Genomic DNA, 16892 nt, shown 5'->3' with positions numbered 1-16892 from the left:
TTAAAGTGGCGTAGGATGATTTGTTCACAGCTAGTATTCCCATGGTCCTTTGTTGGGAGACGTAATCCAACACCCTCAGCCATCTGCAAGGACGTGATAGGAGAACGCCGCACTCGTTTTTATTGCACCCCTCCTAGTCCGGGGCGAGACCCCGTGTCTTAAAAGAAAAGATATAATTCAATAAAATGCACAATAAATCAGCGGGGTTTGGCATCGGCTATTAGCTTGTGTGGGGTATTAATGAATAAAGCGTCGTACTGGGTTACTTGAGGGGGCTAGATTTAGTGTGAGGGTGACGGTAACTTAAGAGAATCATAATTGGCTATTAGGGATGTGAAAACCAGCAAAACCAACTTGGGGGGACGGGGGGACGGGGGAGTTGAGATTGTTTTCAAGCACATAAAAAGCTCCATGCACTACATGCATACTTACATATTGTGTGTGTGTATAAACAGAGGACAGGGATATTTTGATCTGATCCGTGGCACCGCTGCGATCGATCGTGGGGCCGACAGGCGGGACACATGCTCTTGATCATGGTGGCCCTGCTCGAGAGGAAGACGGTTTCAATGAGCCAAGGCATAAATGAAGAATGCAGGGGGAAAAAAGAAAAATAAAAGAAGAAAGAAAGAGAAAGAAAATGGCCCACAGTGTCTCCCTGCAAGCTGAGTGGGTAATTTAGGTGATGCCATCGGGTTTGGGCAAGATTTAGAAACTGTGGTTTTACTTAGTGGATCAATGAGTGAGAAGTCACAAGCCACGGAGCAGAAGATAGGCAAACACAGTTAACTATATTAGAGCGTCACCACGATGAACAAACCGTTGGAAACACTGCCAATCAAATCATTGGTTTACGGGCACAGTGGTAGAGCGGAGGCGAAGTTTGCACTCCACACAACAGAGGAAAAGACGCCATTCCCAGTAGTGGCACGTCCATCTTGGCAGCGGTTTCCAGAGAATTCACCATGACAACGTTTGGAGGGACGACAACTGTACGGAGGGAGGCGGGAGCCAGAACCTCCCTCCCATTACCAACAGCTTAACAACGCTCAGACATGTTACTGTACCTGCACAACGCGTGTAGGCTCGGCCAACTCGACAAGAAAAAGCTCACGCGGGGCCGGCCGCCATTGTTCACCTGCTGTGCAGCTGCACCCCGTTGTGTCCGGGACTGAAAAGTGGTGCTTCTCGTATGTCACCGTCTTCAACGGACCTGGCTTGTTGTGTGTGTGTGTGTGTGTGTGTGTGTGTGTGTGTGTGTGTGTGTGTGTGTGTGTGTGTGTGTGTGTGTGTGTGTGTGTGTGTGTGTGTGTGTGTGTGTGTGTGTGTGTGTGTGTGTGTGTGTGTGTGTGTGTGTGTGTGTGTGTGAATAAATGTCGTTTCGAAGAACTTCACAGGTTTGGACGTGAGCTCTTTGTGTTCTGACTCTAACGCCGCCCGTCATGTCGTAACCTGCAGGTCACTTCGGGTGTGTTTTCCACGGGACTCTGCTCGAGCCGGACGGGCAGAAGCAGCACTGCGCCGTCAAGTCCCTGAACCGTGAGTACGAGTCCCCTTTTGAATGCACTGTACTGTCGGGGCAGCCAAAAGTGACGCCCGTTCCTCCTCAGCCGTCGTCTGTCTCCCACGTCTTGCGTTCAAGCTGCATGCCTTTGGACGGTGGGAGGAAGTCGGAGAACCTGCCGAATATCCGCGCAGACACAGGAGCAACATTCAAACGCCACACAGAAAGGCGCTGGAGGCCCCTCCTACTAAAAGTTCCCATTTATCTTTTTCATAGGAATGGACTTATGCGGCACATTATTCATATTCTCCCAAGAACTCACACACGAACACACTCAACACACCCCCTCCTCCGCCAGGCGTATTCACATCCAGCCCCGATTATCGCATGCCACATCTGCTTCTATCGAATACCTATCGCGTGATATCACGATGCCCCAATGGCATTAAGGAGCTCATCTCCTCAGAGCGCAGAATCCTTTTCGCCTTCAGACGGTGGTGATGAATGGGTGTCGGATGGTGAGGACGGCATTAGGGGCCCGTCTAATCGCGTAACCTGTCAGTCGGGGCGGGGAGATTGATGCTGGAGCGATTCGGAGGAAAAAGACCCACGCGGCCTCGAGGAGCCGCCAGCCACTGTGGGGATGGGATGAGCTCTTTCTGGTGGGGTTCAGTCCGCTGGGATTTAAGCCTTTTATTAGGTTTAGTCATTTCCCGGGGCATCATGTCATTGTTTTTGGTTTTCCTTAGAGTTCTTACCGTTGGAAGCAGTTGGAAGGAGAGTGACCAAAGGGCGCATTCTGTGCCTCCAGAATGAAATGAGAGGGCGGAATATCCGTCCTCCTCACGGCAATAACCTCATCTCTAACCGGATTACAGCAGAGTCAGTGGGGCTAAAGAGCAGGACAGCAGAGGCGGGGGATGCAATTGGCAAATGGGGATTTGGTGTGGGTCAGGCCTGAGTGAGAGTATTCCGGCTTCCATCATTCCATCATTCCGATTCCCCAGAGGTATATGACCAGTGACCTTCTCAGTGGTGTCAGGACAGAAGACTGGCTCCTTATTTTCATCGCCCCTGCACTTATCTCACTCTTGAATTTGAAAATAACAATTTTAAAACTTTGCATCTCCCAACAAACATATTTAGAGTCTACCCAAGGACTTCACAAAAGCTTTCGTGATGCCAGGAGGTCAAAAAATACGCATCTTTGTCAACCCTTGACAGCGTGGCAATCCCCTCAACTGGACTTTGTGACTGTTTTTCTTCCCAGGCATCACAGACCTTGAAGAGGTGTCCCAGTTCCTGAAGGAGGGGATCATCATGAAGGACTTCAGCCACCCCAACGTCCTCTCTCTGCTGGGTATCTGCCTGCCGCCCGAGGGTTCGCCGCTGGTGGTCCTGCCGTACATGAAGCACGGCGACCTGCGCAACTTCATCCGCGACGAGACACACGTAAGGACTTCGCCGACGTTTGACGCGCGTTGCGGGTCGAGTTAAAACAGCGTCAGCTCATAGTTTGGGTTTTTCCTCCAGAGCCCGACAGTGAAAGACCTGATGGGCTTCGGGCTGCAGGTGGCCCGAGGGATGGAGTATCTGGCCAGCAAGAAGTTCGTCCATCGAGACCTCGCCGCCAGAAACTGCATGTGAGTCCACATTTATTCGTGCGACCTCACACCAGGTGTGTCTTATGAATAGAACAATCTCTAATATGTCAGACAATAATAGAATCGCACACAGATGGGAAGAGAGGAGACGGGAACGGGGCGAAACAGCACCGCTCCGGCTTGTAGGAGAAGAGAATAAGACATTTAGACCAAAGAGAGAGATTGTTGATCGGCGTGAAAATAGAAAGATCTGGAAGTGAGAGCACGAAGCACAGGTGAGCACATTGTAAAGTGATGTGTTCTTCGTTCTCCCTGACAGGTTGGATGAGAGCTACACGGTGAAGGTGGCGGACTTCGGCCTGGCCAGAGACGTTTATGATAAAGAGTATTACAGCGTCCACAACAAGAGCGGCGTCAAGCTGCCCGTCAAATGGATGGCTCTGGAGAGTCTGCAGACACACAAGTTCACCACCAAGTCAGACGTGGTGAGCACTCTCTTCCATTGGATTGTGAGCGAAATGTAAATCTATATCTGTGGTCCTCATGAAGGTGTGTTATGTTACCGCTGCTCGGTGTTACCAAAAAGGTCGAAAGCGACGTAAGACGTTGTTGTTGTTCCCCGTAGTGGTCGTTTGGCGTGTTGCTATGGGAACTGATGACCCGCGGAGCCCCGCCCTACTCCGACGTGAACTCCTTCGACATCACCGTGTTCCTCCTGCAGGGACGGAGGCTGCTGCAGCCAGAGTTCTGCCCTGACGCCCTGTGAGTGCCCACACGCACACACACACACACACACACACACTCTCACATGCGTACATACAGTACAGTACACACCTTTTCACCCGTCATTCACCTCCTCGAGCAAAGCGCCACGGCTCAGTTAGTGCGGGCGATAAACCATCGGGGCCGCACTTACTGTACGTACGACGCGGAGCAGGAGATCGAGTCTGAGACCGGGAGACAGAGGAAAGGTGAAAGAGCCGCATAGGTCATGGACGTCATAAATAATGAACACTCCAGCGTTTAGGCCAGCCGCCAGCTCCGGCGACAGTCTGAAACGCGCTCCTCTGAAACGCATCTCATCAGAGCTGTGGGTCAAACAAAAGGCAGGTTTCTTGCTCCACCAGAAAACAGGAGAGTTTTAAGTGGAAATTCAACTCCAGCGTAGTGTCTCTGTTCCGTTTGTGTCTTTCTTTTGTTGCTAAGCACCTGTTGCTGTTGCTCATAAAGATCACCCACCAAGTGTTGGCAGAGCTGCGCCCATCCTTTTTTTTTCTCCTTTTTTTTCCCCTCCTTCTTCTTCTCCCGGAATTTCCTGTCAACAGACTGTGTGGTGTTCTTTGGATCTGTTCACATCAGAGTTTGCCAGGCATGTCCTACCGACACACGCGGCAATAAAACAAAGCGGATACAGAATGATTTGTGCTCGGACTCTTTCCGCTACACTTGCTGGTTTCTCTGAACTGAACTGCACTGTCACAATATTTACGGAAAAAGATATGTCTTTTCTGTTGAGAAAATATGGTGACTACTTTGCGCAGCACTGAAATAAAAGGGAACTTAGACTTTCAGTGTCAATGCATGTATGCATGTAACTTTCTATTTCATTGCTGCCCATCTTGACCGGGTCACCCCTGTCAGAGCAGATCCAGTATCTCAGTGGGACTTTCCTGGTTTAACAAAGGATGAATGAAATAGAGCAACTCACTTTACACGGCAATATCTGAACCGTCCCGATCCATGAAACTCTGACCTGCTTGTGCTGAGGCGTGCGCCAAGTGTGACCTCATGCAGTGCCGATAACACGCGGCGGTACACCGCGTGGAAGTCGGAGGGGAGTGTCTAGGTGAAGGGAGGCTGAGGCCCAGAGCTCCCGAGCTGTAAATGAAACGGAGACGTCAGGAGAGGTGATGCACGTCGGCAAACATTCCCACAATTCTTCACCCCCGGTCGTTCACGGGGCGCTGTGTCGACAGATAGTTTTGATGTGTGGTAATGGGGCCATTTTTCTTCATCCTTAACGATGATCGAGTCCTTCTGCCAGGTTACGACATATCTATCTCATAAGAGTTCCGTTGCGAAATGATTTTTTTTTCTGAAATGAGGCCCACTCTTCAAGGTTCAAAATAATCAACAGACCTCATCATTCCATACGCATTAAACCCGGGAGAGGGAGGAATCACTTATAATAACTAGTAAGTTTTTAGGCTACTAAGTGATAATGCGGCATTTTTAAATGAAACCCCTATTAAGAAAAAAAGGGTCCATGGTGTATTGTTGAATGTAAAACATGCAAAAAGAAGAGAGGAGGGGCAGAACCCTGTGCTGCCACAGTTCAAATAAAAATAAAATAACGTTAAACCACTTCTCAAATGAAAGGGCAAACAAAATGTAACAACTGGGTTACTGGGAGATGACTATGAGTCACAGAAAGTAGAAGATTGTGAAATGTAACACAGAGGAAAACAAGAACTAAGCAGGCCTTCTAGTCATATTCATTTCTTTGTTTAGTTTATAACGTGTAAGAAAGTGTCAACACTAGTTCCCCGACACCAAAGGAACTTTGAAGATTTGAGAGAAATAGTGAATTCATTTCTGCTCGATAGAAGATGTCAATAATTCAATTCATATTTCCCTACATATGTCTACATGCCCAACCTAAATGCTTGCGCTTTTCAAATCCCCTGACCTTGTCTGGCGAAAGACTATATTTGGATTTATTAATGCTACATTGATTGAAATATGCAAAAGTCGGTAGCCGTAGCCGAACACTGTAGCCCCTGTCTCCCCTGTGGCGCCTGCCTGCGTTTTGTTCTGACTCCTCCCCCCCTCCCTCCTCCCGCCTCTCCTCCAGCTACACACTGATGATCGAGTGCTGGCACCCCAAGCCCGAGCGCCGGCCCACTTTCTCCGAGCTGGTGGCGCGCATCTCCGCCATCTTCTCCAGCTTCAGCGGGGAGCACTACGTCCTGCTCAACACCACCTACGTCAACATCGAGAAGATGAGCCCGTACCCCTCCCTCCTCAGCTCCACCGCTTCCTCTCCCCCGGCGGCGTCCTCCGCCTCCGACCCCACCACCTCCACGTCCCTGCCCTCCCGGTCCCCCTTCCTTTGCCACGCGGAGCGCGACTGCTGCACCTGAACGGGGGGAAGCGCAGGGAGGGACGGCAGGTGGGAAAAAGACTCGGGTAAGAGAGCAGGTGGGGTGACGAAGAACTACTGTATGTACTTGCCAAACACTGGACACCGTATGCTGAGGAAACGCAACAGGCAGTTTTTGCAGCTTCGACTGCTCACTCAATGTACATAGATCCTCTTTGACCTTTGACCTTCTCAAGCATCGCCTGAACGACAGGAGCCCCCATGGGGATGACTTTAACGGCAAAGCCTGTCTGACCTTTCACTGACCCCAGGGAGTGGGCGGTCAGCCTTTCCTGATTCTTCCGCAAGACGACCACGAGGCACGGGAACGCCTCCGCCGCGATTCTACAGCGCACAAAGCCACCCGCACCGAAGCGCAGCGCTATCCGTCAAACGCCAGAAAACAAGTCCCGCCGACTGCCGTGCCCCCGAGAGGAGGGATGTCCCGATCCTGCTCTCGTCTGGGTGGCTGGGTGGGCTTTGATACGCGGATGTGGCTTGGACCTTCTTTTTTTTCCCCCCGCTGTCTGTAATGTGAATGTTTTCGACAAATGGCCGCGTATCGTGTCGCGTAAAGACTTTGACTCCTCCGCACCCTCTGAGCCAGACCGTATGCCACCCTCGTGTGCCTGAGAGACAATGGGGGCCTGCCGGGATAGATTCCGCTGCCTCGGGCGAGTAAACCGAGGCCGGCAGGACATCAATAAACGCAGGGAACAGAGGAATGGCGATGTAGGTGTGAGGAGAGAGATGTGTAAAATAAAACTGCCGTCGAGCAGGTCACTGGATGCTTCATTTGTGTAATTATCTTTGGATGATTGGGCTTTAACGTGCTTGTTTAAAAAAAAAAAAATGATTGGAATCCCCTGGATGATGAGTGGATGAGTGGAAAAGGTCATGATAGCCTTTTATTTTCCCTTCTGTTTTTAAAATCACTACGACTCTGACAGCAGGAACAACGCCTGAGGTTTTCTTGGAAAGGAAGAGAACGAATCATTTTTTTGGGGTGTGAAATTTATGGATTGATAAACTGTCTTAGTTGTTCACTGTGTGTCAGATCTGTGTCTGTTCTGTGGAACTTACAAACCTATTGACCGAGAATATACTCTGCGCGACGGAATGATGAACTCGCGTTCGGTTGAACAAGGAGAAACCTTGAAAAACTCCTTCGTCCTCAACACTTTATCAATCCTATAGAACTTTTGGTCCACATTTTCAACAAGGAGCTTGTTGCCCCCTGAACATTTCACAAAGAGCGTCGAGGAGAACGTTTAGCTCAAAGGTTCCCTGTGTGGTCCCACGGCTTCAGACTGGCCGCGCGTTGTCGCGCCACTGTCGCCAGCGACGGTGTGTCACTGTATCTCCGTGTTTGTTCCGTCTTCATGAAGAAATGCTTCCGTGTTCAAGACCAAAACCAGGGCACGTTTTAGCTTCTTTACTACAAATGATGTACATTTTGTAAAAGTCTGTCGCAGAGATTTTCAATTTTTTGGAATGTTTTTTCATGCAGCCATTGACTTCCATTCATTCAAGTACAATATACACACTCACATGTGTTTGTTTGCATTGTCTGCATTGTGATTTAATGCAGTTAAAGTGCAGAAGTGTATCCTGTGACACAATGTAACCATAGTGATATAGAAATGAATGGCTGTCTGGAACCATAGGGGGAAAAAATGCATCCAATTGTTATCTGTGACATAAGGGGAATGTCATTTGTGGTAAATGGGCTATAACCCCAGAATACCGGTGTGGTCATTGCCCCTATGTTCTTTGCTTTGTGCTGTAAATTATGTTGTTTTTTTCTTTTCTTTTTTTTTTTTTTTTTAAATCTGAATGGCTGCTGATGTGACTGGGCCATTGACGGACAGGTATGAATGTTTGCTATGACAAGAAAATTGCTGTACTATATTTTTTTGTGTCCTTTAAAATCTGCTCCGACGGGACGACCGGCGGCGAGTGAACCGTGCCACGAACAACGGACAAAGTCCTTTTTGTTTTCAAGACGAATCACTGCCATTTTGTAAATACAGAGGAGGGGCCTGTGTGGGTCTGACTGACTCACCTCGCCTCTGATCATTACCGCCGGATCGTTGCGGGAGGAACGTGACGATGCGAACACACGTGAGCAACGTGTCGCGACGCCACAAAGAACTGCTGTCACTTTGATCATGTGATTTTTGTTGTTGTTGTTGTTGTTGTTGTTGTCACGACTCTGTCTGCTTAACACTGTCCATTCTATGTCTGCGTGTGTGTGTCTATGATTTGTTGTCTATTAAAGAAAATCCGAAGGTACATGTTCCCATGTAATGTCAAATGAACTTTGTCAGTGTAATAAAGCTATACTATAAGAGTTCAGCGGTTTCAACCCCTCCTTTGTCAGCTAGTTGTGTTTTATTGCGCACACTCGTCCCCGGGGCGAACATGAACGGGAAAATGTATAGAACTGTAATTATAGTAAGAAGGTGCAGTGCACATTGTTTCCAAAAAAATAAAAACTACCCCAGCTTGCAGCTCACTCACTTCCTGGAGCACATACGTTCCTCGCGGTTTGTATTGTGAAACAAAACGCACCATTTCACAAGTCCATTAAAAAAAAAGAAGGTACAAGGACACATTAGATAGTGCAGCTTTTGGAAAACAGGTTTGAAAGATATGATCGGGGACAAAAGACGGATGATTATTTGGCCTCGCACTGGGTCAACACACGTCGTACTTGCGCAACATTTTTGAGCACGCGGCCCCTGTGCCTTTTGTGTCCGCCTTTGTTCGGGCACATTCACCCTCTTTTGTTCACCATTCACTTGGTGGGGTGACCCCTGACCCTTCACCCGACCCTGTGGTCTAGACTCTCCGCCCCCCCCCCCTCCGTCTGACTGAGCCGTGACCGTGGCTTTCCAGACAGACGGTCCTTTCGCAGTTGCTCAGCGACTCGGGAGTTTTTTTGTAAGGTCACGCTTTTCTCGGTGTCACTCACAAGAGTCACATCAACTGGGCATGACAACATCAGGCATATGCAATATATTCGAATACATTTTAACTCTTAAGGGACCACATGCTGCATGTAGGCCTTTCTTTCTGTGTTTTTTCAAGGTGCATGTTAAACGATGAATCATTACCATATTAAGATTAGAATGCAATTTTTTAAAATGATACAGTTATCTATAGAATCAAAGATTGGACTGGATTTACGTTGCGTATTTCTGTGCAAGAGGAACATGCACAGTGTGAAGTGTGGAGTTTTCCAGGTATAACTTTGGATTGCAAGTGTCGCACACAGTTTAAAATCAAAACAACGTGGGTATGACTGGAAGGATTCATTTCCCAATTCAAAAGAAACATACCGAAGGCAAAGTATGACTCTCTTACTGCCGGCGGAAACATAAAAGCTGTCCCCCTCAGAGATGTTGTAAGGATAAATCAAGGAACCAAGGAATCCTGGAGGAAACTACATTTCGTATACGTATAATTTGCACAAAGATGAATGACATTAAAGTAAACTTGAAACTTATGGAGTTCATAATTTACTTGTCGAGGTCATTTTCCATTTTCTTCCCATTTGCTTTATTTTGATCCATTACTTGCTCTTGATTAAAATCCAGGAGGCTTTCAAATGTCGGGTTTTTTCGAACCTGCGAACCTCAAAGCGACGCACGCGGAGGAGGGCAGACTGCTGTGGTGGAATTTTCCCAGCCCATCAGGGGAGAACATGGAGTTGATGTGAGGCATATTCACCGCCGCGCTGCATTGTCCTCGTCCTGAGGCCGAAATCATCCCGGCGAAATCCACGCTAAGCCCCGGCTGACGCCAAGCGTGAGGCATGTCTGTCCTTGCATCCGTCTCTCCCCTGCCACGCCGGGCTCGTCCCGTCTTTCATCCCCCTTCGCTCTCGGCCCTCAACTCAGCCGCCTCCAGCGCTGCTGGTCTGCCCTGGCCGGGACTGGGCACAGAAGCGATGAAAAGACATAAGTGACTGAACACTGCGGCAAATGTTTCATTTGAGTACATTTGAGTTGTGTGTCCCGTTTAGAAGCACAGCACAAGACTGACCTCTTAGTTGTTTGGGGTGTATGTCTTCAAATTGTTCTGAAACATGCGCTGCGACAGATTAAAGAAACAACCTTGTTTTTCAAAGTGACTTACAACACATTAACACAAGCCAGCCTCACCTCTCTCTGCTCCTAATCCCCTCTTTAAGTCTTCGAGTCAACACCAGCAGGCTTAACCTGCCCCCCTTAACTCTCTACCTGTGTGTTCTCCTGTTGTAAGCGGTACGCATTAAAACCGCCTAAAGAAACACGGCCGCACACATGCTCAAAGAGTGGACAGGTGTGAGTATTGATAGTAGCACAGTGAGCGAAAAACTGAATCATAATCATAAAAATATCCTAAGCTGGATGCAGGTTTTCGCCCCGACTCAGCGCGTGAGTCGTCGGGATCGGTATGCGTGTCAGAGGGCCTTCTGAACTCGCAGCGCACACCTCCCTCAGTTCCCCCACACACACACATGCATGTGAGCACACGCACAAGTACGTACGAGCGCACGCTGACGTGATGGCCCACGCAACAAAAAAAATGCGCCTTCAAATATCCAAGCACCGAGCCCGCATAGGTTTGACAGGCGGTGGCTCGTAAACATTACTAGTTTTCGGGGGGGGGGGGATCATCGTGCCCATAAAAACAGCTATTTGAATAGAAATCACAACGGCACAACACGCTTTTGCTATAATTCGATAAAACTATTTCAGCATTACTCCACTTCATACTATACAGCTGTAGGAACTCTGCATGTTCTTCTTTGTTGGAAAAGGAAGTTGTGAGAAGCACAGCGGGCTTCTTTTGTCTCTATTACGGGACAATGCTCCCGATGACCCCTTCAGGGTCATTTTTATCGAACTTCTAAAAAGCTCTCACTGTAAGCAGACAAACCTGGATAACGCTTCAGGGGTGGTTTCAAGGTTCAAGCATTTTTATTTTTTTTCTTCATGAAAACGTAACTGACAGGGATTTGGGACAAATACCAGTCACTGCTGTCTGTCACAGAGGAACGTGCAAACTTACTGGACAACTTTCAAGCCTACAGAGGACACACACACACACACACACACACACACACACACACACACACAATCTCATCGGTTGATAAAAATCCGGCCAGTGCCATTCTGACCTGCTGAGTCAACTCACACTCATTAAACCGTTAATGAGTTTTGGCCCGGGTGAAACCAGGGAGGTAGATGGCACCGGGTGGAGTGAGAACCCCCAGCGCACACACACACACACACACACACACACACACACACACGCACACACACGCACACACTCCCATGCCACGAATACCTTTGCGGCCTTCATTCGATTTTCTCACCAGATATTAGAACTAAACATTGTTAGTGCTGAATCTTTTGCCAGGACGAAACTTTGACGCAACGGCGAAGGGGGCCTGTTCTTGTGTCGTTGGCTCCCCCTGCGGATTCCGCATTGTCTCTGCACGTACAGGGACGAGCGCCTCATCGAGCATGTGGACAAAATAATGGCAACAGCACATGAAAGGGGAGCACTTCGACTTTGAAGCACGGCTACGAGTCCAGCTGCGATGCAGTGAGTCATAGACTAACAGCACTTTGCTGTTGCACAAGTTCACAATTAGCCCTTGACTTCATACGCGAGTTCTCAGGACAGTATGGGACAACTAACAGAGTCACAAGGAGACAACATTCTGTTTCTCGCGGTGATAAAAGAGCATTCGGTGCGTACAGTGGTGCAGTGTAATGAAGAGATGTTCAGGTGCTTTGCATCAGGAGCATCTGTTTGTTCTTTTTTCTCTTGGCTCCATCATGTCCCCCCGCTGTGCTGTAGATAAAAGCCACGGTCAGGATGGGAATTGCTGGTGCAGCGGCACCCTGTGAAAAATTGGCCAGAAATGAGCAGAAGCACATTTCGAACGTGTCAGTCTCCGGGGTCCGTCCGCCAGATGCTGTAAACTGCAGAATTAACAGTGTCACATGTCCGTTGTCAGCAGTTAAAGACAATGTGACGATGTGAACCGTCATCCCATGCAGTTTTTTTTTTTGCATATACCAGGTGGATAATACAACCTCATACACAAAGCTTAACCTCTTCAGATTCTTTGCATGGACAAATTCTTTGACCTTCCTTAATAGCAGATCTTAACACCACTGGACATTAGAATGAGAATTGAATAAGAAGAATAAAGGCCTTTCTTTTTCTACAATACCCTTCGAGTGTACAGTAGAAGAAGAAAAAGAAGAGGACTCGGTTGATTGTGACCTTTGACCCTTTTACCCTTTACAAATAATACGTTTGTGTCAGTATTTCAAGATCGAGTTGATTTAAGTGCTGCCACCGAAGACTTGAGGCTACCATTCTCCAAACGCCTTTGGTATTGTCCTTCACAATGAATCATCGAAAATATGTGTTTTCCCACTTGACGAACGTTTCACTTTTGGTGCACATTTTCTTCTTTCCCTAGATGCTATTCGTCAAGACCGGTCTTTAGCAACTCAAGTGTGGGCCACTTCTCACATTCTTCACCTTCAGGTGCAACGTGTGTGCGAGCGCGGCCCAAATCCATAATTCATCTTGAGGTCCAATGGCACTTGACGGTGAGCACATCTTAAAGTCAGACCTACCGGCTTGTTGGCTGAAGACGTTCATTCCAGCATCCGACCATCCAAGGTCAACACGTGTGTACGACCCCGCAGATGCATTATCTGCCTGCTCTGACTTCAAACTCTCCGGCTCTCCTGTTTGCAGAATCGACGTGTTTGCAGTGCAGCCTTTTTTTTAAATGTTGGTTTTATTTCAAAGGGACACTTAACATACAAGTATTTGTCCTAGAACAATTGTCAAACAGTTGTTCCATCATGGCTTGCAAGTGTCTGGGTGATTAATCTGGGAATGTAAACCTTAAATTCTCAGTTTTCTCATTGACTAAACAGTCCTGTTTGAAGCCCCCCCTCACCAGAATAACTCCACCATCGCTCATGCAAAAATGTAATCACTGTGAAAGCACCAGTAATCAGGACTGGGAGTGCTGGTGCACCAAGGAATTCCAGGGGAGTGTGATCACAGCCAGGCTGGCGTTGAAAGCCCATATCTGTGGTTTAGTGGGGCACCAGAGTCCCAGAAGAGCATGGGCAAGGGGGGGAGGGGGGGTTCCTTCTGTATCCGCACATGACAGGTGACAAAAGCATCCCCCAAAAGAAACCAGAAACATGAAAGATGAAAATACTTATAGCAATAAAAAAAAATCCTTTCGTGTTGGCATGATCCCAAGATTTATTTTCCATAATTATATTTTCTACAATTCTGCGACAACAAAGTAAAATTCCACCTTCTGATTAAGATGTACAAAGGTAAATGTCAAGGATGAACTGTCAGTGCTAAAATGCAGATGTTTAGTACTCAAGCATCATAATCTGATAATGTCACTTGAGGGAAATTCTAAATTATTACGATTCATCCTGAGGGGGACTGCAGAATGTACTCGAATGCTTGAAACAGATTTCCTAGCAAGGCCTCTGGCATTTGTTGTGACATTTCCTTTGATGCTACAGTTTTCCGCCCTATTATGGTGCTCGAGGGAACGTCATGGGTTCACCAAAGTCAGAGGGATTCGTTGCCAGGGAACCATGAATGTCTGCACAACATTTTGTGACAAACATATTTCTCAGGATTCGTAGAAACTGTCGTTGGGGCCACAGGAAAGGCCAGGGTATCGCCAGAGACTTGAGGATTCATCCTCTGGGAACCATGACAATCTTCCAAATTTCACGTCAATGGACCCAACAGTTACGTCAAGAAATGTCACGGATAAACACGAAATGTTGTTCTCACGGTGGCACTTGAGGAAAAGTCAGAGGATCCATATTGACCCCGAATGCCTGCGTTCCCAGAAACCACATCCTGACTTCACTCAGAGGTTCCTACCTGCATGTTCAGACCTCTGCTTCGGCTCAACGGTCTCAGCCCTCATCCATCTGCACTGCAGCCGCCTTGCGTTTCAACACAGCAGCTATCGGACTGGCACACAAAAGCAGACCACGACAGATACCGCCACGAGGTGTGGACGTACATTCTCAGTCGTCCCCATGGCGCTGCCTCCCTAGACTTTCATGCACTGCCAGGAAGCCGTTTTTCTCACACTGATACTCGGATGGCCGGAGAACAGAGAGGGACACAATCACTCAGTGGCCCCAAAAAATGATACTCGGGCACAAAAGTCATGTTGCCTTTGTGTCTTAGCACTTCATCCTTCTGCATATTTAATATCCCAACGTCTCAGGGCCCTCTGAGTCTTCTGGGTGATTGTTGTCTAAGCGGGAACAGTGTAATGAGTATCCGAGGTGACTAACCAGTGGGCTGAGGGGTGAGTCACAGAGCAGCACCCTTTTCACATGCCGAGTTCTCAATTCTCCCTTTCGGTCCCCAGAGGTGATGAGTGGCCCCATTGTCAGCACAATGGTGGCACTGCACACCATTCAAGTCCTGGGCAGATTATAGGGCTATTAAAATCCCCTGCTTTTAATCCTCCGGTGTGCCCGATCATTCCAAATCCAATGCTGTGTTATTATTTAGCCACTTGCGCAGGATAGCGGGGCCTCACTTAGACCCAGGGATACCTTGGGGCCTCGTCAAGTATTTGAGCACAACTATAGTTTCAAAAAGTCGGCCAGGGAAGTTTTTACGATGGGATTTACAGAAAAATTAAACAAACATGGGAACATTGAGAATAAACATGATGCAACTCGAGTTAAATTATGTGTGTGTGCGTGTGCGTGTGCGCGTGTGTGTGTGTGTGGCGCAGTAATGATAGATGCAGTAATGACACATTAGAGCACTCTATTGTTAGTTCAAAGTAGAGTTGCGGATGAAAGAGAAGGTGATGGATGGACAGAGTCTGGCTTGTAAGACATTGATTACTATCATCGTTGCTCTCGCTGCCTGTCGCCCTGTAATAGTGGTGTAGTACAGTAGCAACGTGAGCGCTCGGAGTAACCCAGCCGGGGCACGCACAGAGCTACGGCGGCGGCAGTACGCACAAGCCCTTTTTCAAAAAGGACGGTCTAAATTACAGTCTTGGAGGGGAAAGGGCAAGGCAGCGAGGAAGAGCCTCGCTGTCAGGTGGCAGCTCGGTCTCAAGTGCTCATTATGTCGCTCAGCAGTCGGGCTACCGCACAAATCTACTGGGCGGATAACAGGCTCGCCAGAAAAGCAGGGAGATACTTGAAAAAAAAGAAAGGTTGTTGTAGTTTTACTGTCAGCATTTAAGTAATATTACACTAGTGGTGGATTATAAGTGAGGTCACGGTGTAACAGCTCTCCTTTTTGGTGGTCTGCTTCAAAAACTCAGGTGAAAAGATACATAGCCAGGTAACTAACCAGCCAGTACATTACTCAAGTACAATTTAGGTACAATTACCGAATATTTTAACTCAATGGTACCTTTTTATTTCACAAATCTATATTCCAAAAGTCAGTCTCCGGTATACTCCACGGCGTGTTTTGACAGCCGGGGTTAGCCCTTTTTCACATTCATATTTTACATACAAACCTATTATCAGTTTATAAAATCACAATGCAACAGCTTGCCGGGCATTTTGGTAACAGAATTAGCTCGGCCTATACCAGCTACAACAATCTACAGGCATAATCACATCCTTCAATGAACAAAAAAAAGAAAACTCCTCACATTGAAAACTACATACAGTATTAATGTCCATATATATATATATACATATACGGTATATATTGGTATATATCTCACAACTGACAAATATATGTCATTGCAGATGACATCCATCTTCCTCATGGTGTTTGTGTCTGCAGAAATGTGTGTATTTCACTTTCACAAACTGCAGGGTGCTCACTTTCTGTCCGGGGTCCCCACAAGTTAACTATTTATTCTATGGTCACAACCTTTTCTTAACTTATTGTATTTATGGTTATGTTTCGTTGAGGGTGTGGGTTTGAGATTGGGCTGGTAATGATGGTTGAGGTGAGGGTAGCGTCCAAGAAATGGATGTGAGTTAATACAGTGACCTCAAACACCAGTGACAGGCCTTGGCTTTTTTTCCACATGTCGAAGTGTCACACTTCATGGAACAGGAAGGTGCAATGAGCAAGACTTCTGTGACTTCGAAAAAATGAATCAAGCAGACTTCCTGGTGCTCAGACAGAGTTCTTTGAACCTCCTAAACCTTAAAACCTAGCAGTCATTGCAACATCTGTGATAATATTTAACAAACCTCTCTGATTCTCTCTGTCTGCCCACAGCCTTCCCCACAGCCCTGTCTCTCAGTGGCCCTGGGCTTCTGTATTAAGTTACATGTTTTTGCTGGTAGTGTGAAAAAAAAATGAGTCAGACAGACAATGAAACTGATCTCATTCCTCTTATTATCCCATGCTATCAATTCTGTTAGCTTCCAAAAAACCATTAAATACAGTCTTTGCTCGCCATCTAGTGGTGAAACGTATGATATACACAATGTGGCAGCGTCTCTGTATCATCGTTACTGAGATTTCCTCGGTTTCTCCTGAGAATGAGGAAGACACTCAAAACATCACTGCTTTCTATAGTATTTAAGCTCAGGTGTAAACTACAAGGGTCCATAAAGAG

The 16892-nt window shown here is 47.4% G+C and overlaps 1 protein-coding gene across 1 annotated transcript in view; it reads left to right on the top strand.

Annotated features, from left to right (window-relative positions):
• The window catches only part of met (MET proto-oncogene, receptor tyrosine kinase), a 57711-nt gene extending 49105 nt beyond the window's left edge, over positions 1-8606 (top strand). The window contains exons 16-21 of the mRNA XM_035642937.2: positions 1459-1539; positions 2775-2956; positions 3038-3147; positions 3428-3593; positions 3734-3870; positions 5963-8606. Coding sequence (XP_035498830.2) covers positions 1459-1539; positions 2775-2956; positions 3038-3147; positions 3428-3593; positions 3734-3870; positions 5963-6251 — 965 coding nt within the window. The 3' untranslated portion in view covers positions 6252-8606. The remainder of the gene's footprint in view (positions 1-1458; positions 1540-2774; positions 2957-3037; positions 3148-3427; positions 3594-3733; positions 3871-5962) is intronic.
• The last annotated feature ends 8286 nt before the right edge of the window (positions 8607-16892 follow it).

Source organism: Scophthalmus maximus, chromosome 7 (genome assembly GCF_022379125.1).
Source record: "Scophthalmus maximus strain ysfricsl-2021 chromosome 7, ASM2237912v1, whole genome shotgun sequence".
Lineage (NCBI taxonomy): Eukaryota > Metazoa > Chordata > Actinopteri > Pleuronectiformes > Scophthalmidae > Scophthalmus > Scophthalmus maximus.
This window is presented reverse-complemented; position numbering and strand designations above follow the sequence as displayed.